Source organism: Anoplopoma fimbria, chromosome 1 (genome assembly GCF_027596085.1).
Source record: "Anoplopoma fimbria isolate UVic2021 breed Golden Eagle Sablefish chromosome 1, Afim_UVic_2022, whole genome shotgun sequence".
Taxonomy (NCBI): Eukaryota; Metazoa; Chordata; class Actinopteri; order Perciformes; family Anoplopomatidae; genus Anoplopoma; species Anoplopoma fimbria.
Window position 1 is genome coordinate 27,530,144 of NC_072449.1, and position 27,894 is coordinate 27,558,037.

General features: G+C 44.1%; 1 protein-coding gene across 1 annotated transcript; it reads right to left on the reverse strand.

Annotated features, from left to right (window-relative positions):
• Positions 1–250: 250 nt before the first annotated feature.
• Positions 251–27,765, reverse strand: LOC129092743 (tyrosine-protein kinase receptor UFO-like). Its single transcript, XM_054600763.1, is given in 21 exon segments — positions 251–2,668; positions 3,467–3,603; positions 4,713–4,872; positions 5,090–5,199; positions 5,836–5,957; positions 6,328–6,420; positions 6,884–6,961; positions 7,173–7,268; positions 9,282–9,373; positions 9,601–9,729; positions 10,521–10,542; positions 10,809–10,953; positions 11,064–11,203; positions 15,812–16,007; positions 18,614–18,729; positions 18,826–18,906; positions 22,467–22,649; positions 22,758–22,858; positions 23,270–23,399; positions 23,402–23,479; positions 27,340–27,765. Coding segments are annotated over 21 exon segments (2,808 nt in total). The 5' UTR covers positions 27,482–27,765; the 3' UTR covers positions 251–2,211.
• Positions 27,766–27,894: the final 129 nt, after the last annotated feature.

The window sequence follows — 27,894 nt, forward strand, 5'->3', positions numbered from 1 at the left end:
TTTTTGTCCAAAGAACCAACAATGTTTCAAACACACTGGTTCGTGCATCACAGTATCTGCATTCAACATTGGTGGAATATTTGTGCAGCACCACAATCGATGCAGGACTATCACTCAATGGTGATACAGTACCAAATGTATAGCGAGAAATATAATCGTAACAAGGAATTTCAGTAATGCTAAAATATCACCGTATACTGGTTCATATATACATATATATATATATATATATATATATATATATATATATGTATATATATATATATATATATATATATATATATATATATATATATATATATATATATATATATATGTACCTTTTGATGCATACATCTGAGAAACACAGCACTCATTTGGAGTAAATGATCTCCCAAAATTGTGTGTTGGAATATGGTCCATTTCAATGACAAAATGATGAACTAAAGCAAAGATATATATGTACATATATATATAAAAATAAGTGCATGCATGATGCAAAGTGGCAGCTAGTGAAACTTAAAGCAGGACACGCTCGGTGCTGCTTTCTCACTCCTCCTCGACTCTGCTGGTGCCAGACTTTTATTTACAGTGATAAACCTCGACAAAGGAAAACAGCCCGGAATAAAAGAGAAAGCCAGGATGATGTCAGGTGGTGAGGTTCCTCACGTTCCCCAGCCTCCAGGCTCGCTTACGGTGAACTGGACGCCCCGCAATGCTTTCACTTCTTTCCTTTATGAATATGCAAGTTGTTATCTGTGAACTGATTTCATGAGAGGCGTCTGCAGGACGACTGAACAAGGAAAGTATTTATAACATACAATGAAAAAAGCATGAAGGATATACAAATTATAAACAAACATACAATGATATAAAAGACATTAGTGCAAAGTTGTAGAAATACAAAAATCAGCATAAAAAAAATTACAAAATGTGTAATAACACTGTGCTTTCTGCCAAAAGCAAAGGGGAGGAGCTTATCCTGCCGTTTGCCTTGGGTTACTCCGTCATGTCCGTACTATCCATCAGTCCATCCACCTGCCTCTGATTGTTGTACCCTCTTTATTTGACCAGTACCTCTGTCTCTCTTTGTTTCACCAGTACCTCTGTCTCTTATTTGTTTGAACAGTACCGTAGTTCTTCTTTTGACCAGTACCTCTGTCCCCGTTGAGCAAAGTCTCAGGTTCCTGAGTTCCTGAGACAAAACATGTATAGACTGGTTGAATCCGGACTTTCACAGGCGTCTCTCCTGCTCGTGACGAGAGCCTTGTGAGAACTTTAAACGGCTCATTGTGCTTAACGCACTACTAGCAGTAGGACCTAGTGTGCTACATGCGGCTATCATACAAACTACTGTGGATGGTAGACTACTCATTTAAAACTGCTTCAAACGAAATGTCTCTAAAGCCTGCAGTGGAACGGTATTATCTTTGTAAATTTTGGATTCTTAATTACTTATTTTAAAAAAAGATATCAATTTAATTCATATTGTGTTGCTGCTATGGGGAAAAAGTCTTCTAACTTCAGGTTTGGTGAACTTCAGTTGAGGGATTTCTGTCGCTAAACTCTTCTTACTGTCCTTCATAAAAATATATATAACCTTTGAGACGCCTTCACTGAAAAGGGACTCTGATGTTTCTTCCTGTCTTTACTGCCAGTCCTCCAGTCATTTTTGCTTTTGAGTTATACAGATACAGGGTTTCCGACAGGTGAGGGTTCTCCCTCAGAGGAAGACTTTCCTCGGCTGGTGTGAGTCCTCTGCGTTAGCATTCAGGCCTCTGAGTGTGTTTGGTTGTGGATTCAGCCTGGCAGTGTTGGAGCTGGTTTCACAGAGACTTTGTAGCTTAATCACATGGAGGAGATCGATCTGCTGTATTCAGGTAGTTGTGCAGATCCGTCTTTTATTGCTATGGCGACTGGGAATGCATTTCTCTGATTGTGCTGCAGTGTTCGTGGGCAACAACGTGTTTTCTAAACTTGATCACCCACTGTAACTTACTTTCACACCCACTTGGAAATGTGCTCGTTTCAGAAGAGAGAGGAAATAATCCCGATCCTTCACTTCCTTGGAATGCCATTGGCTGTGTGTGCATTTGTGCAAAAATCTGTCTGTCGGGGCTCCTTAGGGTTTCTTACAGTCAGTAGCAAGAGGCTGGATCTCGATTCTTGGACTGGGGTTAAAAGACTGCACACTTTGGCAGTGAGAGTCATGTTTAAAGAGTGGAGCCGTCACTACCAGGGCACTTTCCTTGACGCTTCCCTGTCCTCCAGCAGCTCCACAGTCGGGGTGGGGGCTGGGGTGGGGTTGGGAGAGGAGCGGCAGGATGGTTGTAGAGGCAGCGTGGCTGTGGAGGACGACACCGGCATGTCCAGGCTCTCCAGGGAGTCTGAGAGGGCTCTGTTGGTCTCGTGCTGGGGACAGAGGACGTAGCGGTTGGGCTGGTGGACCTCCGCGGTGGTCACGGAGTCCAGGCCCTTCAGGCAGAGAGGGGACGGCCCTCCGATGGGGTCACGGCCCCCGACGGCCCCTAGCTCCATGGAGGACTCGTCCATGTTGACGTACAGGATCTCGTCAGGGTCCTGGGTGTCCGGCAGATCGTCAAGGGCCTTTTCAAGCTCGCAGTGCATGTTCTCGAATGAGGGACGGTCCTTTGGGCTCAGCAGCCAGCAGGAGAACATCAGGGAGTAGCTGGAGAGGAGGAGGAAATGTTAACTCTATATTAAAACACGTGAGAACCATTAACACTTTGTGTGGGTCCAGTCGTTGCCTCATATTTTTCTAAGAATTAAACTGTGACACATTTTGTATATAATTTGTTTGGACAAGACGGCAAAGATTATAGTTAATCATTTGTTTTTTTTACTCAGAAACTTCCGTATAATATATTACTATTTATTGTTAAATAATATACCTCGAGTCCTGCAATATAATTTATTTCTCTACCATTTGAACTACTTTATATTTTCATGCTTTTTACTAAATTAAAAAATGAATTGGTATGGACTCGTCGGCTTTTAAAAATGATCTGAATTTTCCCTTTCATTAACACCAAAATATATATTCCCTTCTGTGGAATATTACCAATAAATCACAAGACACCATAAAAGTTGAAAAAAATCGAGCAAAGAGCTGCTTTTTCAAAGGGCTGTTTAACAACTAAAGGTGAAATTAATTTCAAAATATGATTTAACAAAACCATTAAAATACCAGTCTCAAGCTTATTATGAGGAATAGTCTATATCTGAACAAAATGGTTCAGTAAACGTTTAAGTGTTTATCTAAGAATCTTTAAGAAACATAGAAAGTCAAAGCCTCATCAGAGCTCCATGAAAAGCAGATAGACTTTAGACTGCTGTTAGCCTTGACTGGTTTAAAAAGGTATTTCTAATCAGAAGGCAAAAGATCTCTAAGACTACTTCATTATCAGCTGGCAGCTATCAGAGGGCGTCTTGTGAGGAATGTGAGGGTGAAGGAGCCGACACTCACATGTTGTCCAGACAATCAGGAGGCTGTTTGAGACGGTTGCCTTGTCTCAAGTAATCATAAATCTCGCTGTTTTCCACTCCGGGGTACGGAGTCTGGCCCCGTGTGGCGATCTCCCACATGGTGACTCCAAATGACCACTGAGGGATGGTGAAGAGAGAGGGGAAAGGGTTAAAGAGGTCTGAATTACCTTTAGCTTTTACACACCTTGCCACACAAAATCTACTGTTTTTGTAACTTTGCATTGGTTTCCTGAAGGGTAAACTTTACTATAACAGCTTCATGCCTCACTCACCCTTTAACATTACAGTAACCTCAAAGCAATAGTCACCTAACATCTACTTTGTATAACACGCAGCCCCTCTAGACATGACATAAAGGTGGCTAGGAAAGGTTTGTACAGTACTTTCGTCCTTGACAGAGAACTATGCCAATAGATATCAGTTTTATCAGTCAGGGAAAAAAACATGCACAGAAATGCTCAGTATGTTTGAAACACTCAAATATGTATAAAATACAGTGGGTGCTGTCACTCTCCTTGAAGCTCCAAACCTTTGGCTTAAAGTAATGTAATCATTTATGTATTGGTGAAATAGTGATTGATTAGGAAGCATTGAGCGTACAGATGACCTGTAGAGTAAATAATTATCCTTCATATTAGCAGCCTGAGGCGGCTTTATGGAATTGTTTTAAATGAGAGTTACGCATCTTGCTCACTGCTTTTGCGTTGCTGAGAACCCCGCGTTTTCTTAGGAGCGCCTTGAACGCATCGAGTTGAAAAAGTCTAAAGTCATTAGCATTTTTTGTCATTGTGGTGATTTTGCTGGATACCCAGATCTATATGATTTTAAAAAATGATGTTACAATGATATGAACACAAACCAGCAGGCCTGGAGGCAATTTAGTGCTTAAGTTGAGATTTTAGCCAAGTTGTTTTCATTGAATTAAACTTATTTTAGGTAGCGTACAGCTCATGGTTTGTTGTTAGCTAACACTAGCACTAATTCAGTGATTCGTTAGCAGCTATAAAAAAAATAAGACGCAGCAGACAAACAACAATCGCTCTGTCAGACTCTGACTCTTTCAAACTACACAACGCTCTCTGTCTGATCATGGCCTTAAGATGTTTCTATAAATGATTAACCTTGTGGGGACCGGTCCCCAGATGGGAGGTCAACACAGCGTTCAATAGATTTTTTTCATGTTTCCACAAGGGATCTACACACAAACACACATCCGGTGAACTCACCACGTCGCTCTTGGTGGTGTAGACGCGATCGGCCAAGCTTTCAATGGCGATCCATTTGACGGGCATCTTTGAGATCCGGCCCTGCCTGTAGTAGTCTCCGTTGTAGATCTTCTTGGAGAGGCCAAAGTCGGCCACGCAGACGTTCATGTTCTCGTTCAGCCTGAGGCGGAGAAACCACAGTGTTACAGTGCCGCATTGTTTGGAAAAATAAAGGAGTACATGCAAAAGTGTCATGGCTTCTTTTGGGGCTTCCGCTGTCCCAAAATGTTGCTTTAAGCACAGTCTACTTTTACTTCTGTTTAATCAGTTATGTATTAAGTAATATACATACAGGAACCGAGAGAGTGAAAAGTGGAAGCTAGGGAGGTTGTGCTTACATGCAGTTGCGAGCGGCAAGGTCTCTGTGGATGAAGTTCTTGGAGCTGAGGTACTCCATCCCTCGGGCAATATCGGTCATGAACTTTACCAGCATTTGAGACGGGAGGTACTGCAAGACATCACAGAAAGAACATGGTTTTAGACAAACACAGCTGACGTTTCTTTCCCTCACAGCAGAGGGAGCCAGAGTCCCACTCTTTGAACCGAGTGCTCCCTGCTCCAGATGCTAACAGCCTCCTCCTCCTGTGGGAAGAATAAGGCTCAGCATCGCTGTGTTTTTTGAATGATTGCCGAAACTCATGGATGTTTCAACATTGTGTAGTAATCTTGTTTTGATTAGGGTTGCGTTTCTCAACCCGGCTCCCCCCGGGGACTAAGTGTGTGTAATAGTTCTTGAATCCAAAAAAATATCTCATCTGTTAATAAGCGAAGCTGCGGAGAGCAATGACAGACTCATATCTTGTGTTTTCATGATCTCACAGCGTACGCGCAGCCAAAAAAAAAAGGTGTATTCGGGGACTGTAACAAAAACTTGACGTCTCTGTTGACCTTTGGATCCCTTTTTGCTGACAGACATTCATGTGAACTTATAAACCCAGAACCCATTAAGCGACTGCATGTGTGTGTGTGTGTGTGTGTGTGTGTGTGTGTGTGTGTGTGTGTGTGTGTGTGTGTGTGTGTGTGTGTGTGCATGCACTGCTGACTCTGTGCTTCCATTGCTTTTATTGTGTGAGATCAGACGTACCACGGGACAGTCTCCCAGCCTTGAGTAGAGCAGATAGCTGTGCAGGTCTCCGTGTTTCATATAGGGCAGGATGACCACAGGGGAGGGGTAACCTTCACTCTCCACAGTCTGCAGACACACACCTGTAAAAACACAGCGACTCAGTATTATACACATGGGCTACATACATCTCCTGTGCTTATAGAAGTTAACAAAGCATCTCAAAACAGCTGTCTTAGATTAGCTAATTAAAGAAGCCTGTATTTTAAAGGATCAGTTCACCCAAATTACAAAAAATAAACATGTTCTCACTTACTTTAAGTGAGTGTTTTTTAATCATGCACATAGTTATGGTTTTCATTTCTGGGTTTTAACACGTCTTTCCATGGACAGTGTCATTGTTACTTTCGATTATCTACAGAAATGCGATTCGGGACTATTTCTTTGGTAGAATGCAGTTCCCTTTTAGACTGTTCACAGTGTAGTGTAATGGCGGTTAGAATCCTGACTCACCTAGAAGCCTCATGACATTGGGATGATCGAACTCTTTCATGCAGGCAGCCTCGCGGAGGAAGTCTTCCATCTCTGAGCGGGTACAGATGGCAACTGGGGAGGAGACGATAAATAAGAGAAGGCGATGTGGTTTGTGTAATTCGCTGCACTTACTGTCAGGTTAAGAAGTTGCCAAGGTCAGAAATATGCATTTATTTTGGAGGGTGTTTTGGCTAATTGATTTCATTTTATTTAAATAGTTTCAGCAGTTTTTTATCACTAATTATTTTTAACATCGTCCCCCCCGCTTGAAACTGGCAGAAGTCTCAAATTTGGAGTTCTTACACAATTGTCTTTACTTTGCCACTTCCATCAATGTCAATGTGGGGTCAACGTTTTCTTCTGCCAATATTCTTCACAAGCTGTGTCGTTGTCTGTTTTCTGATCAAAAAACTGAAATCTTTGCCCCCAACACTTGTTAATCTCTGACCCGAGAGGATGTCCATCAATTGGCCTGTGTTCCCCAGATGAAGGGGTTCATTGTGGTGATTGCTGAGTACTTTCACTGTCTACTCACTCTTCATAGTCTTCACAGCAACTTTGAGGGCAGCCTCCTCCTGAGTCAGCAGCCCCTCCATCACAGAGCCAAACTCCCCTGAAGAAAGAGATAAGGACACAATCAACAACCCAGTTTAGATGCAACAACAAAGACGGAAATTACTTGAGATAAGTGGAAAGGCAACATAGATGCTATGGCAGATAATACCTGACTTTGTACCAACCCTAATATATTAAGCCAAGTTACATATTAACCCCAGTCTGTCCTTGTAATAAGTCTGACTCAAACGACCAGAACAGAGCAGTACCTTCTCCCAGCGTCTTTCCCAGGGTTAGTTTATGTCTGTCCACCATCACGTCTTGGAGCTTCTGCTTCAGCTCGTCGCTGATGCCCAGGCTGTTCACTGAGCAGGGGGAAAAAAGAAGAATTTTAATGGTGTGTTAGGCCCAAAGCAGTTTAATGAACGCCGCAGAAAAGAGAGAAAAACAACCTGATTGTAAAACCCCAATGCACGCCGCTAAGCCAAAAACAACGTGTTGATAAACACTGCCAGCCTGGATAACAACGGAAATAAGACTATAACTGAACCATACCCACCCTGTCTACTTGTAAAACTCAGCAGTTTTTATCATTTTTTTCTTAATTGCAGAAGAATGTCTTTAAAAGTAGGCCTAACATTACATTACTTGGCTTTGTATTAATGCAATTCATTATTTAGGCTTTAATGCACAAAGTCATGTTCCAAAAAAACTCTTACTCTTAAGGTCGATTTATATATCTTACAAAAAGTCTTATCACTTTCAAAAGTATTATGATTTGAGTCAATGCTGCAAACAAAAAATTCACTTCAACTTAAGCCGAGCTGGAAATAGAGTCAAAAACTAAACAAAATAACTCAAAATCAAAATCAAAATAAATTGTGCAGAGAGTGTCTGTCTGTAATCTTAGACTACATTTCAGGCATGGGACACATGACCATGTGATCCAGCAGGGGACCTGGTTGGGGAGCTGAGGTCAGAGGGTTGGAGCTGGTTTAAAACATCTCTGGCTCCCTTCAACCAGCTGGCTGTCATTGAGCTCAGCGTTGGCGAGCAGACTGCGTTACAGACGTTAGCTCCGTTTTCACATCTGGGCCGGTGTGTGACAAGGCAAACGACATGCCCCAGAGATCCCTCATCCAGCTGCTGCTACACTATCAATCTGCCACGCGTCCAACAACAATGTGCTCAGTCCACAGGCATGTTCCAACACATGCTGGCGTGACCAGATATTAGCCGGTGCATGCCATTAAGAGAGGCCTCAGGGTTTTTTTTTTTAATGTGTCCGGAGTCACTGGTCAACATCAGCAGCGTAAATCCCGCCCAAATCCCTCCCAATCTGACCCGTTCCATTATTCCCAGAGAGCCCCCCCCACACACACACACACCTCCATTCACTTGGAGAATACATTATCTCCACATCTTTTTCATTTTTTTGGGTTGGTCTCATTTTACGCACTGAATAACTCTTTTGCCTTTCCCTCTGGCCTCTTTGTGGCTGCAGCAAGCTGAGACTTGCGTATGACACAAATATGGCCCGTACACCTGGGCCGGTGTCACTGCCTCAAATATGACCCAGCTGTGTGAAATTCGAGTCTGCGTGCTGTGTTCACAGGTACGTATCTCTGTCTGTAATCACAGGGGCTTCAATGGGGGCTGCTAGCTGGTGATTGCGCACGAACCAGTGCGAACCACATGCTTTTGTCTTCCACCAGTAGGAGGTCATAACTCCACCTGGACAAGACTATTAAATCCCCTCCCAAAAGGTGACGTGACCTCCAGTCAGAGCAGGTCATGTCACACCTCGTCGACTGCTTTAAATCTGAAATCTCATTCACAGCCACTCTCACCTTCATCTTCATTTCAACTTCCCTGACCAAACAGTAAAAGACCCTAAAATGTAGCCAAATTCAAATGTGCAGTTCACGCTTGGTCATAGAGGGCACACAGCTCCACCAATGGATTCACTGCACATCTAATTGACGTGATTATAAAAGGATAAAACATGGCTTTACAGATCATAAGGGGCGCAGTGTTGTTGTCGAGTATGTCAGCTGACTTGAACACTCCAGGGCTGTTTTCACAGCTGTAGGGAATCAATTAACCCTTAGTTGTCCAAGTTCCTGCCTTTGATCAACCAAACAAACGCGATTCTCGTCTCGAAACGCGGAGAATAGAACTGTCACTGTGTGCCAAAAAGATCCGAGCCAAGAGCGTGAGAGATGATGCTACCTCTTTTTGTGTATCGCTATCTATCCTGGGGACAGAGGCAGGTTGGAGCACGCTGAGAGACTTTTCTCCTGCTGCTTCAGGGACAGTCAGGAGGGATTATAAATCTTCCTGAGTGACATGCACGGGCAGGGTAAGGGGGAACTCACGTGTTGCTTCTGTGGTCCTGCGGCTGTAGGTGCGTCGAGCGCGGTACCTGACCACCAGCTCCCCGCTCTCCATCATGGGTTCAAATGCCTCCCTGAGAAACACAAACAAGCATCATAAAGATATGGGCAAAACACACATGAGAGGCCTCTTCCTGGCAGATTGTGTAAAACACAGCTGTCTTCTACTCCGTCCAAATGCGTCAGCATGCATGCAAAAGTGAGGCAACTGGGTCAGGGAGTTTTTTTTTTGGTTTGGCACAGTTATTGAGTCCCTCCCTTTCACCCAGGAGGAGCGCCAGCATCAGCCCCACGTACGTACCCAAAACGCGTCTCCTTGCGCCGTAGCTTGGCAACGTAAACAGCCATGAGCACAGCTATGGCCACGGCGCCGGCGATGGCCATCACCACATACCACCAGTGCCAGGAAAAGGCCGGGGCGAGGACGGACCTGGGGGGGGAAGGGAATTGGGTGTGGACACAGAGGGATGATGGTTTAGTTATGTTGGTCTTTTTAGGATGACAGAGTGACAGAAAACCGGGTCTATGTTTGATTTATTTTATCAACTGAACTTTACGGGGCCCCACAGAGCCAGTATGATTTGAAATGGTTAATTTCCTTTGTTTATTCCATCGTTATTACATGTGCAAATGCTTGGCATGTATGTAATATCTATTTACCAAGAAAACAATGTGTCTATTTACTAAAAGTATCGTCCTTTTTTTCCTCGCTCTCATAACATCTACTTTGTTTTTCTTGCTGTCCCACATAGAATTCACTCCCCAAGCCGCTGCCATTTCTCTCACAACCTCCACCCACAGTTTTGGACTTGTCCTCTGAATTCACACCCCCACTCCTTTCCCCCAACTTCCCTTGACTCTTTTTTTATCTGCCATTCTTGTTGTTTGAATTGTCTGTCTGGCTCTATTAGACTAAGCAAACAGAGATGCTGCACTGTTCCTGCCCGTTATAAATATTTATGATGCGTCTCCGAAATCACCCGTCCCCCCCCCTTTCCCGTCCCTCTCTCTCTTCTCTTTTTTTCTCTTTCTTCCCCTTTTTTTTCCCTGAGATCCACACAGGAAGGAACTTTCAGGCTCACAGAGGAACCCAGTGACAGAGAAGAGAAATAGAAGAAGTCTCCACCATGAGCTCACTTCCTCTGTCACCGTATCATTACGTGTTATCTGAGAGGTCACAAAGTGTTTTTGAAGGTTTGCATGTGTGAAGCTGGTTGTTACTCACCTCTAAATTCCTCCATTTCTGTGAGAGAAAAAGAAAAACAGAGCTCATGTCAATATTTTGATAGATAAAAACTACAAATTCTGTTTTGTAAATCTAAAAATTGTTTATTCAATCACAATATAGAGGAAATCTTACACCGTGTAAAAAAACTCCTTTTAAAACACTACCGAAGTAAAAGTCAGACTACTTGTCAAAAAATTAGAATTAAATAAAACAGGAATCTTAAATTGTTTTTCTTTTTTTTTGGATTTTCATTGGCAGTTTTGACACTTCTCGTCACTCACCCGGAACAATTAGAGTCAGGGTCTGTGTGGGGGTCCAGGGCCCTTGCCCCGCCCCTGTATAGGCGCACACTCTAAAAGTCACATTGGACAGGGGGAGGGACAGGTTGATTGACAGCTCCGTGTACAGTCCGATGTCCTTGATAAACTGTCAACAAAAGATAAGAGGGAGACGGTCAGAATGAAGCAGATTAAACATTTTCTTTGTTTCTTTCAGACTCACATGATGCGATTAGTTGTGAGCATGCCCTAACTGACCTGCTGCGCGGCGGGCGTGCTGTACTCCACCAGGTAGCCCTGGAGCTCTCCGTTCAGCTTCCCCGGAGGCTCCTCCCACGTCACCAGCACATCCGTCCCGTTAAGCGCAGCACTCACGTTCACAGGTGGGTTTTCTGGCACTGATACACAAAGCGACAAAAATACAGCGTCAGGCGTTTCACTTCTCCCACAGTTTCATGGATTTTAATTTTTGTTCCCAGGGCGTGGTGGCGTACGTGTCGAAAAACACTGGAATGGGCAGTGCTTTGACTGTGGGCTCGGTGGCCAGGGGCCAGTGGGCTGGGGGTTAACCAGGCGTGTGCTGTTTTGACAGCCTGCAGTCTGGAGGGTGTGGACAACTACAACAGCTGGAGGGAGAAGACGTCAGAGAATGTGGAGAATTCAGCTTCATTAGGACAAGATAGGGTAAAAGCTAAGGGTCGACTAGCCGAGTTCAGAGGCTGCGGATGGACGGGCGCTGTGTCTATCTCCTTCACACTGGTTCCCACTCTTTTGTCCATCCCTATTTCTTCTTTTTACTCTCTTTTGAATTTTTCTTCTCTGGCTCCGTGGAGCAGAGAGTGAAGAAAAAAAGGCTGCTGGCAGCAGAAACACCCAGAGGAGAGAAAACCTAGCTGAAGCAATGCTAGAAATAGTGAGAGGAATGTGTGTGTGTGTGTGTGTGTGTGTGTGTGTGTGTGTGTGTGTGTGTGTGTGTGTGTGTGTGTGTGTGTGTGTGTGTGTGTGTGTGTGTGTGTGTGTGTGTGTGTGTGTGTGTGATTGACGCTCTGAACAGCTCAGAAATCCAAGAACTTTTTTTGCGAGGAGGCAACAGCACTTTTTCCTTTGTTGCCGTTTGAGTCTGGGCCCTCTTTGTCTCTGCAGGCTTACAAAGTCACACAAACTAGCTGGACACCCACACAAACGCACACCCCCACACACGTACACATACATGCTCACACACACACACACACACACGTACACATAGTCAGAGTGAGTTTGGGAAACATGGCCCAGCCTATATGGATGATGTTATCAGGAAGCGTTTGGCGGATGATTGTTTCCACATGCGGCCCTGCTCTGCCTGCCAGCGGCAACGAAAACAACCTCTGAGTACGTCGCCTCCACCTATGATCCATCATCTCCCCTCTCTCTGCCTCCTTCTCCACCCCTTCGTTCCTGTTCTCCCTTTCTCCTTCCCTCTTTGTCTCCCATCCAACACCATTCTATCCCCTCCCTTTCCAATCCTTTCTTCTCCCTCGCTGCCCTCTCTGTGGTAAAGCCTCTCTCTTTTTTTTTTGTCATGGAACTACGAGAGAGATGTAAACTGTTGACGTCAAACTTTGTGTAATAAAAGGGAAAAAAACTGTTGAAAAGGGAAATGTAGGGAGTTTTAAAAAGAAAACCCTAAAACTACATGTGTGCTGCTGGTTCAGAGTGCAGCAACTACAGAGAAAAAACATGTTCCTTTGTATTCCACATGAAAGCAGGCCGGGCTTGGCAAGAGGCTGAGAAACAAACAAGTTTGAGCCACAATTAGTTCACAGCAGACGTGATTAACATCTGCACCCATGGTTTCACGACTACCGTTTGAAGCTATTGAACAAGCAGTGCATAATAACCATTTAACCATCGTTTCTCTTACTGTACGCTTCATGTCGTCCCTTCGCGTGGGTCAACACGTGGATGGAAAAGGGTCATCCCTCAGCCAAAAGCATTGACTCAGAACCCTGGGATCTGGAGTCTGTTCTCCATTAATGAAAACAAACTCAGCACTACCCGGGAAAAACATGTTTCCCAGATCAGTCACGAATGTTAGTGTCATCAAAAACGTCTCGCTTCAACTTTTATGGCAGAACAGACAGTTGACTGTCTTTGACAAATGGAGTCCTTTGTATTTTTTTAGCTGGCAGTAGTATAAAACGAGATTAAATGTGACACGTGAGTGTGGTGTCCTATGTCGCCGTGACTCACTCCCATCGGGGCGGTGAGTTCTGGTGTCCCGTAACTCTGGATTAATTCTGGCGTCACCTTAGGGGTACAGACAGATGTGTAGAGGGAATCAGCAGTCCCTTAGTTGCTTTAACAACACTACTTAAAAATGTCACCACACCCATTCTTAGTCCACTCATTTGGTGTGTTTCTTGGATAGATGCATTTGTGGATGTTAGGAAACATTTGTTTACGGAATAAATATGTCAAACATAATGTCATTGCAGCTTTACGATTTAGGGGGTGAAACAGGTCGTCCTGCTTCCTCTCCCAGCCCCAGCCCCCCCTCTCTCTCTCTCTGTTCTCTCATCCTCCGGGGAAAATAGTGAGCTTTGGGAAAATAGCTAAATGAGTGTTTTCTCAAAGCGCCCCCATTCCCTCGTTTCCTTGCTGGTCTATCCTTTCCTTGCCTTCTCCCACCATCACCCCCCCCCCCTTTTTTTTTTTGTCTTTCCCACACTGCCTATAGCTTTGTGCTCTGGAAAGGGAAATCACAGGTCATCTGAGGTCAAAAAGAAGGGGGTAAATGAGAGACGAAGGAGTGAAGATGAAAGATTGGTTTCAGAAAATAAAACTTGTTTGCTTGTTTGATGCAGGAAAATAAATTCCACAGAGCTGTTTGTAGGATTCGAGGTTGGAAAAGACTACTGCGACCAAATGAAAGCATGCTAGGACCATGTACTTGAGGGAATTAGAGGATGGGTATGAGAACAAAAAAGAAAGCGCTGTAATGAAGTGGAATAACTTGATCATTTAAGGGAGGAGCAGTAAATGGGTACGTCAATGCCAGAATGACACATGTTAAAAGAGACAGTGAAGCACGTATCTGAAGAATTTTCTTCATGAGAAACAAATGGAGCCGAAAGAAAGAAATACTTTGGGTTCAACAGCGGAGCCTTATTGGAGTGTAAACACAGTCTGCAGCCTTGAAACCAGAGAGAGAGAGAGATGTGGAATATGTGTCTGAGCTGGGAGCGGTCTACCTCTCCCCTTCATTCTCTCACTCCCTCTGACCTCCAACGCCTCCTGAACCATCTTTGGCCACCAGCTGAATCTTATCTTCTGCTTTTTATTTTTTTTTCATCCTCTGACTCATTAGGACAAGTGCAGAGAGAGCTGCCGGAGATGAAATATAATGGGCAAAAGGCATGTTACATAAATTTTTTCCACGGAAACAAAACCTTGAACTTTTTTGAATAAAGAACTGAAACTGGAAAATGCCAACAGCAGCCAGCGTATCTCAAAACCACTTTTAGTCCTTCTTCTTTACAGTAGGAGTTGCTACTTCTCCATTTTCCTATTAGTGAGAAACACTACTTGCTAAATGTTTTCGGATTGTGAGCAGCTTTCATGATGGAAAGCCCCCGTCATCCCTCCTGTGGCATATCTCTCCTCTTAGTGTAACACTGTTTCCATTCCCATTCATCCAGGGATAGAGACAGCATGAGCTGGCATGGAAAATCCCACCTCAGTTTAAACTCAAACACACGGCAGCCTAGCAGTACAGTCTGGACGGAGAGCTGCTATCCTAACTGAGGCCTTTCAGGATCATTTTAACGTCCACCCTCTCCCTCTACCCGTCTCCGCCTACTCCGTCCCTGCAGTCACAGTCAGCCTTTCTCAAGAGTTTACATTTGAAAGCCTGTAGAGGTACAGTGACTGGTGTCTGGTATTCTTCATAAACATAGACTTAAATTGAAGGCACAGGAAGGAACATAATGACTAACAGTGCACTGTAACTTGACTCTCTGACTCCTCTTATCCTGCAGAATCGAGCTGAAAAGCAGTCGACAGAATTAAAGTGAGTGCAGTGAAGTCGATTCACCTCAAAACAAGCTCAGAAGAAAATGTTAGAAAATTGAGTGTCCATGTGAATTAAGGGTATCCTTTTGGGGATATCACTGTCTCATCTGTAGACTTGAAACTTAAAAGGTAACTTCAGATCTTTCAACCTGGACTGGATTTTTTGACTAATGGGGATACATTTTTGTAATTTAATCACTGGGGCAAATCCCCATCGTCAATGTACATCCACTAAAAGTGTTTGTTTTTGCCACTGACTGAGTGGACGGTCGCATTGACGGTGAGGAGTTGCCCCGAACGATTACATTGTAGCACGTTTCATGATACGAGTACGCTGCCGTCTGCAATACTGGACCAATTTCAAAAATTGTTGTCTCCATTCGTCACTTACACTAAAAAATACATGGAATAAAAGGGTCCAGGTTGAAAGCTACAGAAGTTACCCTTAAATTTAGACTTTCACAATTTTGGCCTAGTAAAATCAGGAAACAATTAGAAAGCAACAGGCATCTTAAGGTACTTGTCTTAGGAATGTAAAATACACTAACACAGCTTTGAAATGCTCAAATGAACAATTTGCCAATGAACACTAGAGACTAAGTTTTTCTTCTTGGTAATTCCCACTCTGTAAGGCCTGGCATTTTAGCAGAACACACATTACAGTTTCATCCTAATGGTACATACTACTTATAAAGGATGCATAATACTTAGTTTAAATTATCCTTGGCACAGTCCAAAACACCCTTAAAAGCGGCTCAGTGGTGCCTGCTAGCTGCAGCGTAGCATGTGTCTTGCACTGGTTACAGTACACAGCAGCAGTGGGAGGAGACTTGGACTCAATCAGTAGCCAGATAGCACAGCCTTGACCTGGACTCACTTCAGAGGTAGTGACCCGACACACACACACTTCCAGGGTGAAAACAAACATCTCCTCAGTCAGCCGGAGGCCTCACCTCCTTCTTTGGTGTGTAGCTCCACCCAGGGCGACCAGTCAGACGGGCCCTGGCTGCTGTGGCAGGCCACCCTGACGGCGTAGAGGCTGTGGGGCTCCAGCTCCCCGATGAGGTGTGTGGCCGGTGGGACGTTCACATTCTGGTTGTGGATCATCTTATCTAGGCCTGCTGCGGAGGACTCTCCCGAATGTTTGGCCTGGAACATTTAGATAACAAACATAAATTTGTTACATTGTTTAATCTTTTTTTTTTTCACTGCACTGACAGATTCATATAAAATGTACTGCTAACGAGATGGGCAGCCTCTACAAAATATTTCAGATTGTGTGGCCAGATTATGAATGGGATCTGTGTCATTGCTTTATGGCACAAACAGAGGACGCTGTTCTCTCTGTGCCAACAGATCTAAAGCCAATAGGCAATGGCAAATCCAGTAGAGGACTGGTGGATAAATAGCCTCCAACACATTCATAGTATTAAGTAGTGCCACGACATGTAGAATAATTTGTTGTGATGGATCTAATGGGAAGGATCAATACCATCTTTTCGAACTCGGGAGCTCCCGAGGACGAATAAGTTTGAAAACGCCGCGTTTTCCTGATAGTGTGGATGGCAGAAAACGAAGCAGTCCGAAAACGATGACATACCCATGATGACTTTCCATTTCTAATTAATGCTTATTTTCTTCTCCACAACTATTGTGAACTTCACAAATAACCAACGAACGAAACCGAGAGGAAACGAGTGAGAAACTTTAGTTGACAAATGTATGGACCCATAATCTAGTAAACTTCGTTTAATAACTGTTCATTTTAAAGTAGATTTGCTGTCTGTGTGGGAGACAGCGCAGTGTTGTAATTAAGCTTGAAAAATAACACTTCTAAAAACTTCCACGAAATGTGTCTGTTTGAGTTTATGGAGGGAGATTTTAGAGGAAGTTCTTAAGTATCAAGCACGACGAGTATCAAGAGTAGTGTAATCGTATTATCTGTAACCAACCAAACAATGTACTTGCTGTTTACACCGGCACGCGCATGCCCAGTGTACGTGAATAGTCATGTGATATTCGTTTTCAGTCTGTACGCAAATCATTTCGAAAACGATGCTGAAACGCATGTGTGGACTGTTTTAAAACCCCCCATTTGAAAACGGGTTAATGTGGACATGGCCTTAGAACATGTTATCATGCTTTAATGTTCAGAAAACACATATGGGTCATCTTGTTTCACAAGTTGGAAGCCACTCCAGATACCCAAATATATGTGCATAAGCACTGTGAAAGGGAGTTCTTCATGATAGGTCTAATTTATTTAAGTTTATAGAATAAAGAAAAAATGTAATTCCTGTTTCTGTAATCACAACAATTTTTTAAAGTTGTTTTTCTAGTTTCATTTCTCCTTTATATGCACAGTAACTGGAGGAACTGTGGGAGAAATATTGGATGTTGGAGTCCGTGCTTAAGGATGGTGGGGGATGGTCACTGAGTGTTAATTGCCAGAAAAGGTGTCAAAATCTGCCTCATGTCTGTGTCGAACGTGAGCCAGTCTCAGTGAGGTGAAATGAAAGCAGAACCCACTGGCTAAAAATCCCAGGCAGAAACCTGCTGTCTCTGCAAACTCACTGTGGTAAACACGTTTAAAGAGGAACACAAAAGCAAGGGGGGGGGGGGAATCCTACATTGCAACAATCTTTAAAACCACATTAAAGTGTCCCGTCTGGAGCATTATTGTGGCTCCTGCAGGCTCCTGGCTGCACTTCACAGGGTGGGCTTTACAGTAAGAGCTGAAAACAGGTCAATAACAGACACACTAACAGATTAGGTATGTGTATGTGTTCAGCAGGTGCTCTGCTTTGACAATGTCTTCTGAAAACAACATGAGTGTTCAGGGGCAGCTGGATGGGAGAGTTTTTCCTCATGGCGTGAGTTTGACGGCGTGACGTCCCGAGGAATATTAAGTTGTATGAATGAATGCTGTGAGAATGTGTGTACGAGAGAGCGAGTCATTCCTGACTCGATGAATCACCGTCCCGCCTGCAAACAAGTGTGTTAATCTCATTGTGCGGCTCAGCTCTGAGTCACACTTTGGCCTGCATTCCCTTTGAATGGCTCATCCCACAATACCTGCTGTCACTGTGCTTCCCCTGTGTCCTTCAACTGACTTTCCTTTTATGCCTCCTTTTGTGAAGCACAGTAACATCTCTCTGCTCTGTAGCCTTTTTCCACATTTCTCTTTGGCCACACAATGAACTGTTAAATTCAGATTTTTTGCCCCGTTTCTGCTGAAGCCGGCCCCTCGCCTTGTTCCCCCCGTGCGGGTGAGGGGAGGGGGGCAGCAAGAACAGCGAGAGAGGTTTGAGGGGCAGCTTTATTAGAACCAGACGTTTAGGGGTGTTGCTGTTGCACTGCTCCCTTCTCCAGGAGAAAATGTCCACCCCCCCTCTCTCTCAGCTACGAGCTGCAGTGGCCGCAGAGCAGGAGAGTGGCAGAGAGAGAGAGATAGAGAGAGAGAGAGAGAGAGAGGGAGTGGTGCTACACAAGATTAGTCCAGGAGGCCACTCTCCCAGAAGCGAAACCTGATCCACCGGTATATGAATGAAGCAGGGAGGGGTAGAGGATGAGTTAAGAGAAGAAAAGAAAAGCAAGCTCCTCTTTTCTTTAAAAAAATAGGGCCTGCAAAAGGTAGAAAGTCCCGCAAATATGGGGGGGAGTGATGTGTTTGTTTAACATACAGGTCAGACCGTCGGCACTGACTGGTTTTCTCAGCTAGTTGTGGTATTCTCCTTCTCTCACGTTCATCTCACCTGGACAGAGCAGCGGATTATCGGGTAGTCGCCTCCAAAAGCGGGCTGCCACGCTAAACGGAGACTGGTCGGAGTGATCTCCACGGCTCTCAGGTTCTGAGGCTGGGACGGGAGGACTAAAGACAGACACAAAGAGACATGAATAAAGAAATAACCACAACATGGTTTAAACTAGAATGAAGGGGGGGACACGAGTGCTTGTTGACACCTACCAGTGATGGTACCAGATCCAGAGGTGGCCACTCCTTTGCGGTTGTGGGCCTCACAGGAAAAAGTGCTGGTCCGGTTCAAACCTGGACAGAAAAGACCGAGACATGCAACTGTGAATCGGGGGAGAGACCTTGCTCAGCATGCTGAGTTGCACATAATGTCGGCGTGAGAAAGGGTGTGACAGTTCAGACTGGAGTGAGAATAATGTGAGGGTGATGGTTTTCCATAAATTATGGTAAACTTATCTGTCAACAGTGTTGTGGTTAGTTCCAGGCGTCAGTGTGAGTTTGTGGAAGTGAAAGTGCATGTTTGAGATTTTGGCCTGCACAATAAACACATCAAATCTGGCCTTTTGTCAAAATCGGACTATTCGCGGTCATTAAAAGGAAGAGATTTGTCCTGTGAAGTTTCTATAAAACATGTGATTCAACAAGATTATCACAGTCCAGCAACAGCACCGATACAGGATGTTTTCTTTATTTTCTCAGAGCATTGGATTTATTGATATCTGTTGGGATTTAAAGAGTTTCTAATAGATCTATAGATTATCTACTGTAGCTTTATTGCAAAGCTGATCCGTACACATTTTCACTGCTACATTCTTTATCTAAATCCAGATATGTTGTCTCGACACTGACGTAGAAGATACATCATGTATGCAAGGTAACACTGATTTGGTGATTTGCAGATCAAAAGATGTCTGGGCTAAAACTGGTTGAAAAGGTTTTGTCTGGGTTACATATAACTGTTGTTTCAACACAATTTAGATTTTTTCCTTCTCTTAAATAATGTCAGAACATTGTTAGTTATAATCTGACATCTACAAAATGCAGAATTAGAAATCGCTTTCAGTTTGAAGACTGTCTTCTTAAACCAGTTTTGCACAACATCTGAGAATGTGGAACTTAACTTCATATCAAAAGGCCTCGACTTCCTCTTAAACTTAAGACTGCATGATTGTGGTTCTCGACGCTTGCAGTGTGTTATTTCTCGCCGTGTGCTTTTGAGAACAAAGAAAGCGATCGTGTTGAGGGTCCAGGTGTAAAAAGGCTGAGCTGCTGCCTCCATGAGGCTGGGGCCCCTCTGAAGGGGGCCAAACTCACTGTGACACACACACACACACACACACACACACACACACACACACACACACACACACACACACACACACACACACACACACACACACACACACACACACACACACACACTCTGACATTCAACAGTGAATGAGTCCTCTCACAAAGTGACTCACAGCCTGCTCACACACTCGAACGCTTCCACAACACAACACAGACTCACAGACTGAAACATGTGACATTGAAGTTTTTTACCACTGGTTATCTAACACCCCGACATTGTCAATCAGCCACGAACTGAGCCTCGCACAGAACCGAGCAGTGTGTGTCGCTCTGTGCTGACGGCACCATGCCTCCATTGTGCTTCGGCCGGAAAAAGAACAGGGGGTACGATCCTCGCTGGGTGAAGAGGGGGGGAGTGTGAGAGAGGAAAAGGAGGGAGGCAGGGGTGAGGGATGACCGCTGGCCGTGTGGGAGAATGAAGTGGTCATCGGGCCATCTCGAGATTGCGCCACTCGCCCTTCTGTCTCTTTTCCTTCCCCATCAGCAAACCGCAACACAACATCCCCCGACCAGCTGATATGTCATAATTGGTCACTAGGAAGAACTCCTGAGCTGATGAGCATCACAGCATTGACCAACGGTGTTAATGTCAGCTGGGGACGACAGGAGGACAGTCCTGGTGCTTCTTTTATCTTGGCTGACAAGTGCGATCCTGTCAGAGAGTATTAGGACTGTGACACACTGAGCATATCATTGTTTTGTAAATGTATTCCAATTTATTGGATGAACGGCGGCAACTCATATAGTTTTTCATTATTAAAGCTAGGGTGGGTAATGTATTTTAGAAGTTGTTTTTGTTAGATTTGTTGAAATCCATCATTATAATTATCATTATGTCAATTTTGGGGGAGATGGGCTTTGGAGGGAGGCCTGAAGGGACGCTCAGTGTTGCCGACTTGGTGACTTTCTTGCTAGCTTTAGCGACTATAACATTACAGGACTTTTTATTCATAGTCCCCCAATAATAGGTCAATACAGTAATCCTAAACAAGCAGCTGAAATATTTTTTAGGCACAAACTAGTGAATTTTGATATCTGTTCCACATCCGTCACCCTGACCCAAATGCCAATTAATTGGTGCTTCGCTAGGACCTGAAACCAAATATGTTATTGTACACTTTCAGTTGTTTAAGTGTTTTCTGTCCTAAGGCTGATGGACAAAGGCACACAAATAGCTCTGGTTGCTACACTGTCCATCAGATGTGGATGGAAACTAACTTAAGACTTAAAGGGAGAAGTGTTGCCTTTGATTTTCTTAAGGCTTGGAATGTTAGTTGTGCCGTTTCTCTTTACCGGGCCAACAGTATCATAAGAGTATTTGTCTTTGGACCTGTGGGCAGCCAGAGCCACTGTCCATTCCAGAGATGTGAGTTTGGGTTACCGTCAAACGGGCCCTGGTCAGCACCAACATGCCTGCTCAGATGAGTCAAACCAGATCCTTCACCGAGCGCTGCCCCTGCTCCTCCCTCCCTCGGTCTGACTCAGCCTGCTCTTCCTGTCCTCCTACCACTGGACTTAACACAGACCAGCTATCTGGCAGGCAGCTGTGGTTTGCATTCAAGCTTCTGTCTTTTATCTCCTACTGCCGATCTTTTTATCTCCTTCCAGTAGGCCCTCTTGTGCCCGCTGCTCTGCCTTTACCCATCAACCACATGACCACAAGGCACTTCCCCCCCAAATGGATCTGCTGGCATCGTGCCCGCCAACCGGCTTTCTCTGGGGAGGGTGGTTATATTGGTGGTTTTGTTTAAACCACAGAGGGGGGGATTTGGAAGCCTTTGAAACTGTAGAGGACAGTTGCTGTGTAGCTTTTGAAGCAGTACATTATAATCAGTTTAAATAGAATCAATTAAAACCGATCATTTTGAAATTGTCTTTTGTTTCTAGTTGTTTTAAAACTCTTCTACAATCTGCTTACAGCAACGTCTTACTGGACTAATGTAGTGCCGAAATGAGCTGTGGATTAATTGAGTCATCATCAATAATTTTCATTATCAATTAATTGTTTAACTCTTTAATTGAGCAAAAATGCCAAAAAACGTAAGCTAACATCTTTTGGATCCTCCAAGTCCCACTGGCTAGCTAACGGCTGCAGCTCTGCTTATGACCAACAGCAACAGAAAGGTAGCACCCTCCCTCCGGTTCCCCCTCAGGTTAACAAAGTTTTGTCGCAGTTTGCACTAAGCTGTAAGCGCTAAGCTTTCGCCGTATTGAGACATAAAGTACCAGTCAAAAGTTTGGACACACCTTCTCATTCAATGGTTTTTCTTTATTTAGATTTTTTTCTACATTGTAGATTAATATTGAAGACATCCAAACTATGAAGGAACACATATGGAATTATGTGGTAAACAAACAAATGCTCAACAAACCAGAATATGTTTTATATTTTAGATTCTTCAAAGTAGTTGAATGAGAAGGTGCGTATTTTAATGGGTGTGACCAAAAGCTGTGTGCATGTGGCCTTGACTGCTCGGCTAATAGAGGGCGACAGACGGTACCTGTGAGGTTGAGCGTGGAGGGCGACAGAGCCACCGGGTCCGTCAGGGAGTTGAGAGGAGCTCCGTCCTGCAGCCAGATGACTCTCACCGGCTCTGGAGGCCCGTGGGCCACACAGCTCAGGCTCAGGGATAGGTTGGCCACTATAGACATGTGCTGAGGCTCCACGGAGAAATGAGGAAGGCCTGAGAGAGAAATCGCTGAATCAGGATCTCGACTCGTTCCAAATAGAACCGTAGTGCTTATTTTTGTAGCCTTCTCTGTGTACGCCAGAGAGCTGTAGATGAACTCACCCTCCAGCTGAATGCTCCCCTCCTCAGACATGGTCTTGTGGCTTTCTGACAGAACAGCACATCGATAGGCGCCCATGTCAGGAAGCTGGACCTTCTCAATCCTGTTGTGTGCATACCAAGTTATGATTTAGTAGGTTTCAAAAAAGATAAAGCAATGATAAACCAAACTGATAAAAAAAACTGGGTGATAAGAGGCAGAAAGACGGTCAGACCCTGATTGCTTTGGTTCCAAATTTTCCAGCTCAATCATGCCAGGATTAAATATAGGATTTTGCTCGGGTTATATCATTTCTTTCAGACTTAATTTCAAACTGCTACTGGAAGTCAACGTGGTGACGTAATTCAGCAGTAATGGTTAAGCAAGGTGAAAGGACAAGGTGGAGGAACAGGAAATAAATCCAATCACAGCAGAGGCACCAGGGACATTTTTAGGCCAGGTGTGGCTTCCTTTACAGACAGATAAACCTTCATCTTTTGAATCTCATGACAAAAGCAGAAAACCTGCCGTCTACCTGAGCGTGCTCATGATCGACCAGCTGTTGCCGCCGGTGTGGACTTGGAACTGGTTGGTGTCGGCGTACAGGAGCGGCACACCGTCTCTCAGCCAGAGCACGTCGGGGGGGTCCTCCTCCTCGCCCCCGTGCCCTTCAGGGTGCAGTGCATTGTGACAGGTTTGCCCAGCGAAGAGATGATGGTGTTGGGGCTCCGCTGAAACTCCAGATCTTTGATTAAGAGAGAAAGAGAGGAATGAGGATAAGAGGTCATTTTAAAAGGACAGATAAAAACTTGTTTCTGTCAGTTGTTGCAATAAACCTTACATACATAGTACACATGGTAGCAACGGCCCAAAAAAATGCCTTATTTTAAAAGAACGGACAGCTTTTTTTCTGTTGTTCTTATTTTAAATGGCAACCATGTAATATGCCTCTTATATACATTATAACTTATTTTGATTTATATATATATGTATACATATTTATTTATTTGTATTATAAGTAGTAGTATTTTTTCTTTAGAATATTTATTTCCTTGGTGTTCCAAATTACGGCTAAAGTCATTTAATTATTGCTGTTATTATCTATTTTATTTTTGGGGAGATTGTCTGAGACAAGGGTGACCGGGGTGGGGTCGATATATTTATTTATGTCTTCATGTGCGGGAAATAAAATGCATATAAATTTATTTTTCAGAAAAAAATCTATGCTGTTAGATCTGAGGTTATGCTGGCTCACATATAAATGACATTTAATTTGACTTTGGAAGGTCAAGTACTCAAAATCTTTTGCATTTAAGTGGCATATTGAGTGGTTTTATGTATTTTCCTGTATTAAGTAAAAGAAAACAAATTTTTTTAAAAACACAGTCAAATCAAATAAATCAGATCAAAAGTTATTTTTTTCCAAAATTGTTCAATTTATAATGACATAAAACACAGAGAAAAAGCAAAACTTGACATTTGAGAAGCTGTAACCATCCCATTTTTGGTTTAATTAACGTCTTTGGGCTTAATCAACTACCAAAGTTGTTGTTGACTCAGCAATTAACCAACTGATCTCCTCTCCACTAAAAACGTCAACGTTAATTGATGGTGGACAGGTTTGACTTGATAACAGGTGATTACAGACAGGTGAGTTTATCCCCCAGTCCGGTCCCCTTGTGCCCGCTAACAGAGGGGCTGACCTGGGGAGGACAGAGCTGATACTGGGACAAAGGCTCCTTGTTAGAGGACGGCTGCTCTGTGTCGGAGCACAGAGAGCTCAACACAAACACTGAACGTATTCACGGTTTCTCTCCCACCGCAAAGATGGGCCCGCAGGTCGTCGGCTGATGAAGAGAGGATCGTGGCTCTGCTTTTTCTTAACTTTAAGACATTAAACAGAAACGAGAGGCATTCCTGATGAAGCTGAGGGCCAGGCATGCATGCTGAAGACTTGATCTAAAACACTACGTTGGCAAGGACACATGGGCATAAATCTCTCCTGCAGGAATCTTTCCGCTACGGCACCAAATAAAAATGCTAAGCGTCCACAGAGCACGCCAAGGCTCTCCTTAACTCCTCCTCGTCTTGATGAAATAATAGGAGAATGTGCAAACTTGAACTTTTGTATTTTAGGAGGAGAATAAATCACTCTTGTTTCACCGAGGAACGCCCGTGAAGATTTTTCTCAAGCTTGTCAACCCGCCCTCCTAGTCTGTTTCATGGCCGACCTTCGACCTCTGACCCCCCCAAGAGGACTCCGCTGCAACCCATCTCATGCACACACACACACATAATTCAGCCGCTGAAAACAGACCTGTAACGTAAACAGCACACTTTGGCAGCATTCGTTTTTCTCCTGAGGAGAACGCACCCTCCATTCTGTAAATGTGCATGTAATCCACTCACACAGCGTTCAATAAGCTCCTTCTGGGCGATAAATGAAGGGGCCCCGCAGAGTCTCTGCCTCACCGCCCCTCCGCCTCTGTGTGCTTTTTTGGCGTTAAAAGTCATTCCTCCCTTTATTTTTAAGCTTGACCGAGCCCTTTCATGAATCAGCATGGCCCTGACTTTGTTTTTGTTTTTTGTCTCGGTGCCATGTTGAACAAAAGCAGCCCTACTTTCTTTCTTTGTCTCTGAGAGCTGCATTCATATCATAATAAGCTTGTAAAACCTATTTATGAGAAGGCAGAGGTGGACGCTAGAGAGAGCAGGCCCTGGTTAAACTCTCTCAGTGTGTGTGTGTGTGTGTGTGTGTGTGTGTGTGTGTGTGCGTGTGTGTGTGTGTGTGTGTGTGTGTGTGTGTGGCCCATCTCCAGAGATTCATTTGTGATTCACTACTCCATCTCCTCCCTTTTGTCCCCCGAATTCCCTCAAGGTCCCACACTTTTTTTCATGATCTCTCTCTCTCTCTCTCTGTCTCTCTCTCTCGTAGAAAATGTTAAATGTCAGTGGACATGCACATACCAAAAATACCCGACACAGTCCGATCATTTATCCTCCCCTCGCTCCCTCCCTTTTATCTTTCTGGCTTTTTAACGCCATACGTAACTCGGGCCCCTCCATTCACTGCCGGGCCTTTGCCCTTTTCTCATTTGGCCTCCCTTTTCATGCCATTCTTCCGATTCATCACTGCACATTTTTGCCACCTCCCCTCCCGACTCGCCCCCTCCACCCCCTATGCTCTTGCCCCCTTTACCTCATCCATCATGCCGATGCTTGAGTCTGAGTCAGACCGGCTCTCTGACTCACAAACCAGAGCATTCACCCCTCCACACACACCCACTCCTCATCCCTCCACATCCCCTCTCACTCCTGGGCCACAGCCATCCTTGCATCCCAATAGGAACTGAGACGTCGGTAAAACATTTTTAAATCTGTTTGACAGGATCCTTCTGAGCTTATAAATCTCAGCGGTGTCTCGTAACATCTGTCCCTCCTGGTCGTACATCTGCTGAGGGCAGAAGTATAGCTCCCGCAGAGACAGTGTGACCTTGATGGTCAAAACACATGAGCTGACAGGTGGAGGCCCCTGTGGGGACCCTGTGTTTTCAACCCTCCGGTTGTAGCAGCAAAGTTGATTGTTAGAACAGATCAGGACTTCTGAGCGATGGTTGGTTAGACCACTAGGGCTGCTGGTGACCATTGTTTTCATTATGGATTTATCTGCCGATTATTTTCTCAATTAATAATTTGGTCTATGCAGGAAAGCCACCGCTTCACCTGGCTTTGTCTTTAATAAGGTGCTGGAAGTATCAAGAAGCTCAAACTGATTGAATACATATCCGCACACTTAAATCTATGCAGAGAACACCTTTTTTAGACAAATAGTTTGGTCTATAAAATGTCAGAAAATAGGGAAAAATGTCCATCCCAGGTTCTCAAAGTCCAACGTGATGTCTTTAAATGTCCTGTTTGGTCAGTCCAAAATCAAAATATATTCAGTTTAATATGATACAAAACAGAGAAAAGCAGGAAATCTCCATGTTTCAGAGGCTAAAAACTCATTTTCTGCCATTTCTGCATGACTTTAAAGATTATTTTACACACAGTTGACATACTGATCAGTTGACCAATAGTTGCAGGCGTTTAGACAAGAAGGCGTCCACATTCTTGTTTTCTATTAAACATCTCCTTGTTGCTCTGCAACATGCCTGTGAACTGAGTTTCCAGTGTTGTTATTCTCTCACTTCCCAGCAGGATTTATTTTAAGCCCTTTCCCTGTCTGGAATGCATCTCTCGAAATTCCACAGTGTTCTGGAAAAAAAAGAACCCACTGGTATGGATTCTGTTTGTTCCCCAGAAATAGAACAAAGTAGTGTTCATGCTGCACCTGATCTAGAAAGAAACAAAGCATGAAGCCTCTGGAGGAAAACACCTCTAAACGTCACTTAATCACCACGATAGGGACAATAAAACTAATCTTTTACTCGTCTCAAAAGGCTTTATGAGGCTTTATGAGTGCAATGAATTCCTTCTTGGCTGTGGTTTGCACAAAGCAAATGTGTTTAATGAGTTAGGAGCAGAGAAAGCTGACTGGGCTAATTGCTCGTTACTATGTTTCCCATGTTAGTTTGTTAGTTTGTTAAATGAAAACACCTTTACCTGTCAGACTGCCGCCGGTCACCTGGCCCACAGCGGAGAGAAAGACGGTGAGGATCAGAAAGGTAGATCCTCTCATGGTTCCTCCTGTGAGAATGGGCTTCAGGAGAACAGCAGTCATCTTGGAAACGTCCCCGGACTCCATCACCGCATCTCAGCAGCCCAGAGTTAGTTGTGTGCGGTGGGAAAAAGTTTCTCCTGTGATTATCCAACACAGTAAATCGTTTCGGTTCCTTTTTTTTCTTTTTAGGAGACAGAATGTAAAAGAAAAAACTCTAAAGTCTCTTCTCTCCTTCCGCTGTTGTTGTGGTTGATCCCGACACTAAACTTCCAACAACAACAAAAAAGCGCTCCGAACTTTGCTCAACTTTATCAATTTGACCAAATCTATTTCTAGCAAACCGGGGGAGTATTCCTCTCCTGCCCACCGGTTCCCTCAGACATTCCCTCTCTCCCCTCTTCAAACAGGATTCAAATTCCTCAACTCAAGTTCTTTCCTCCTCCTCCTCCTCCTCCTCCTCCTCCTCCTCTCCTCCTCCTCCTGAGACCCCTCCTTCT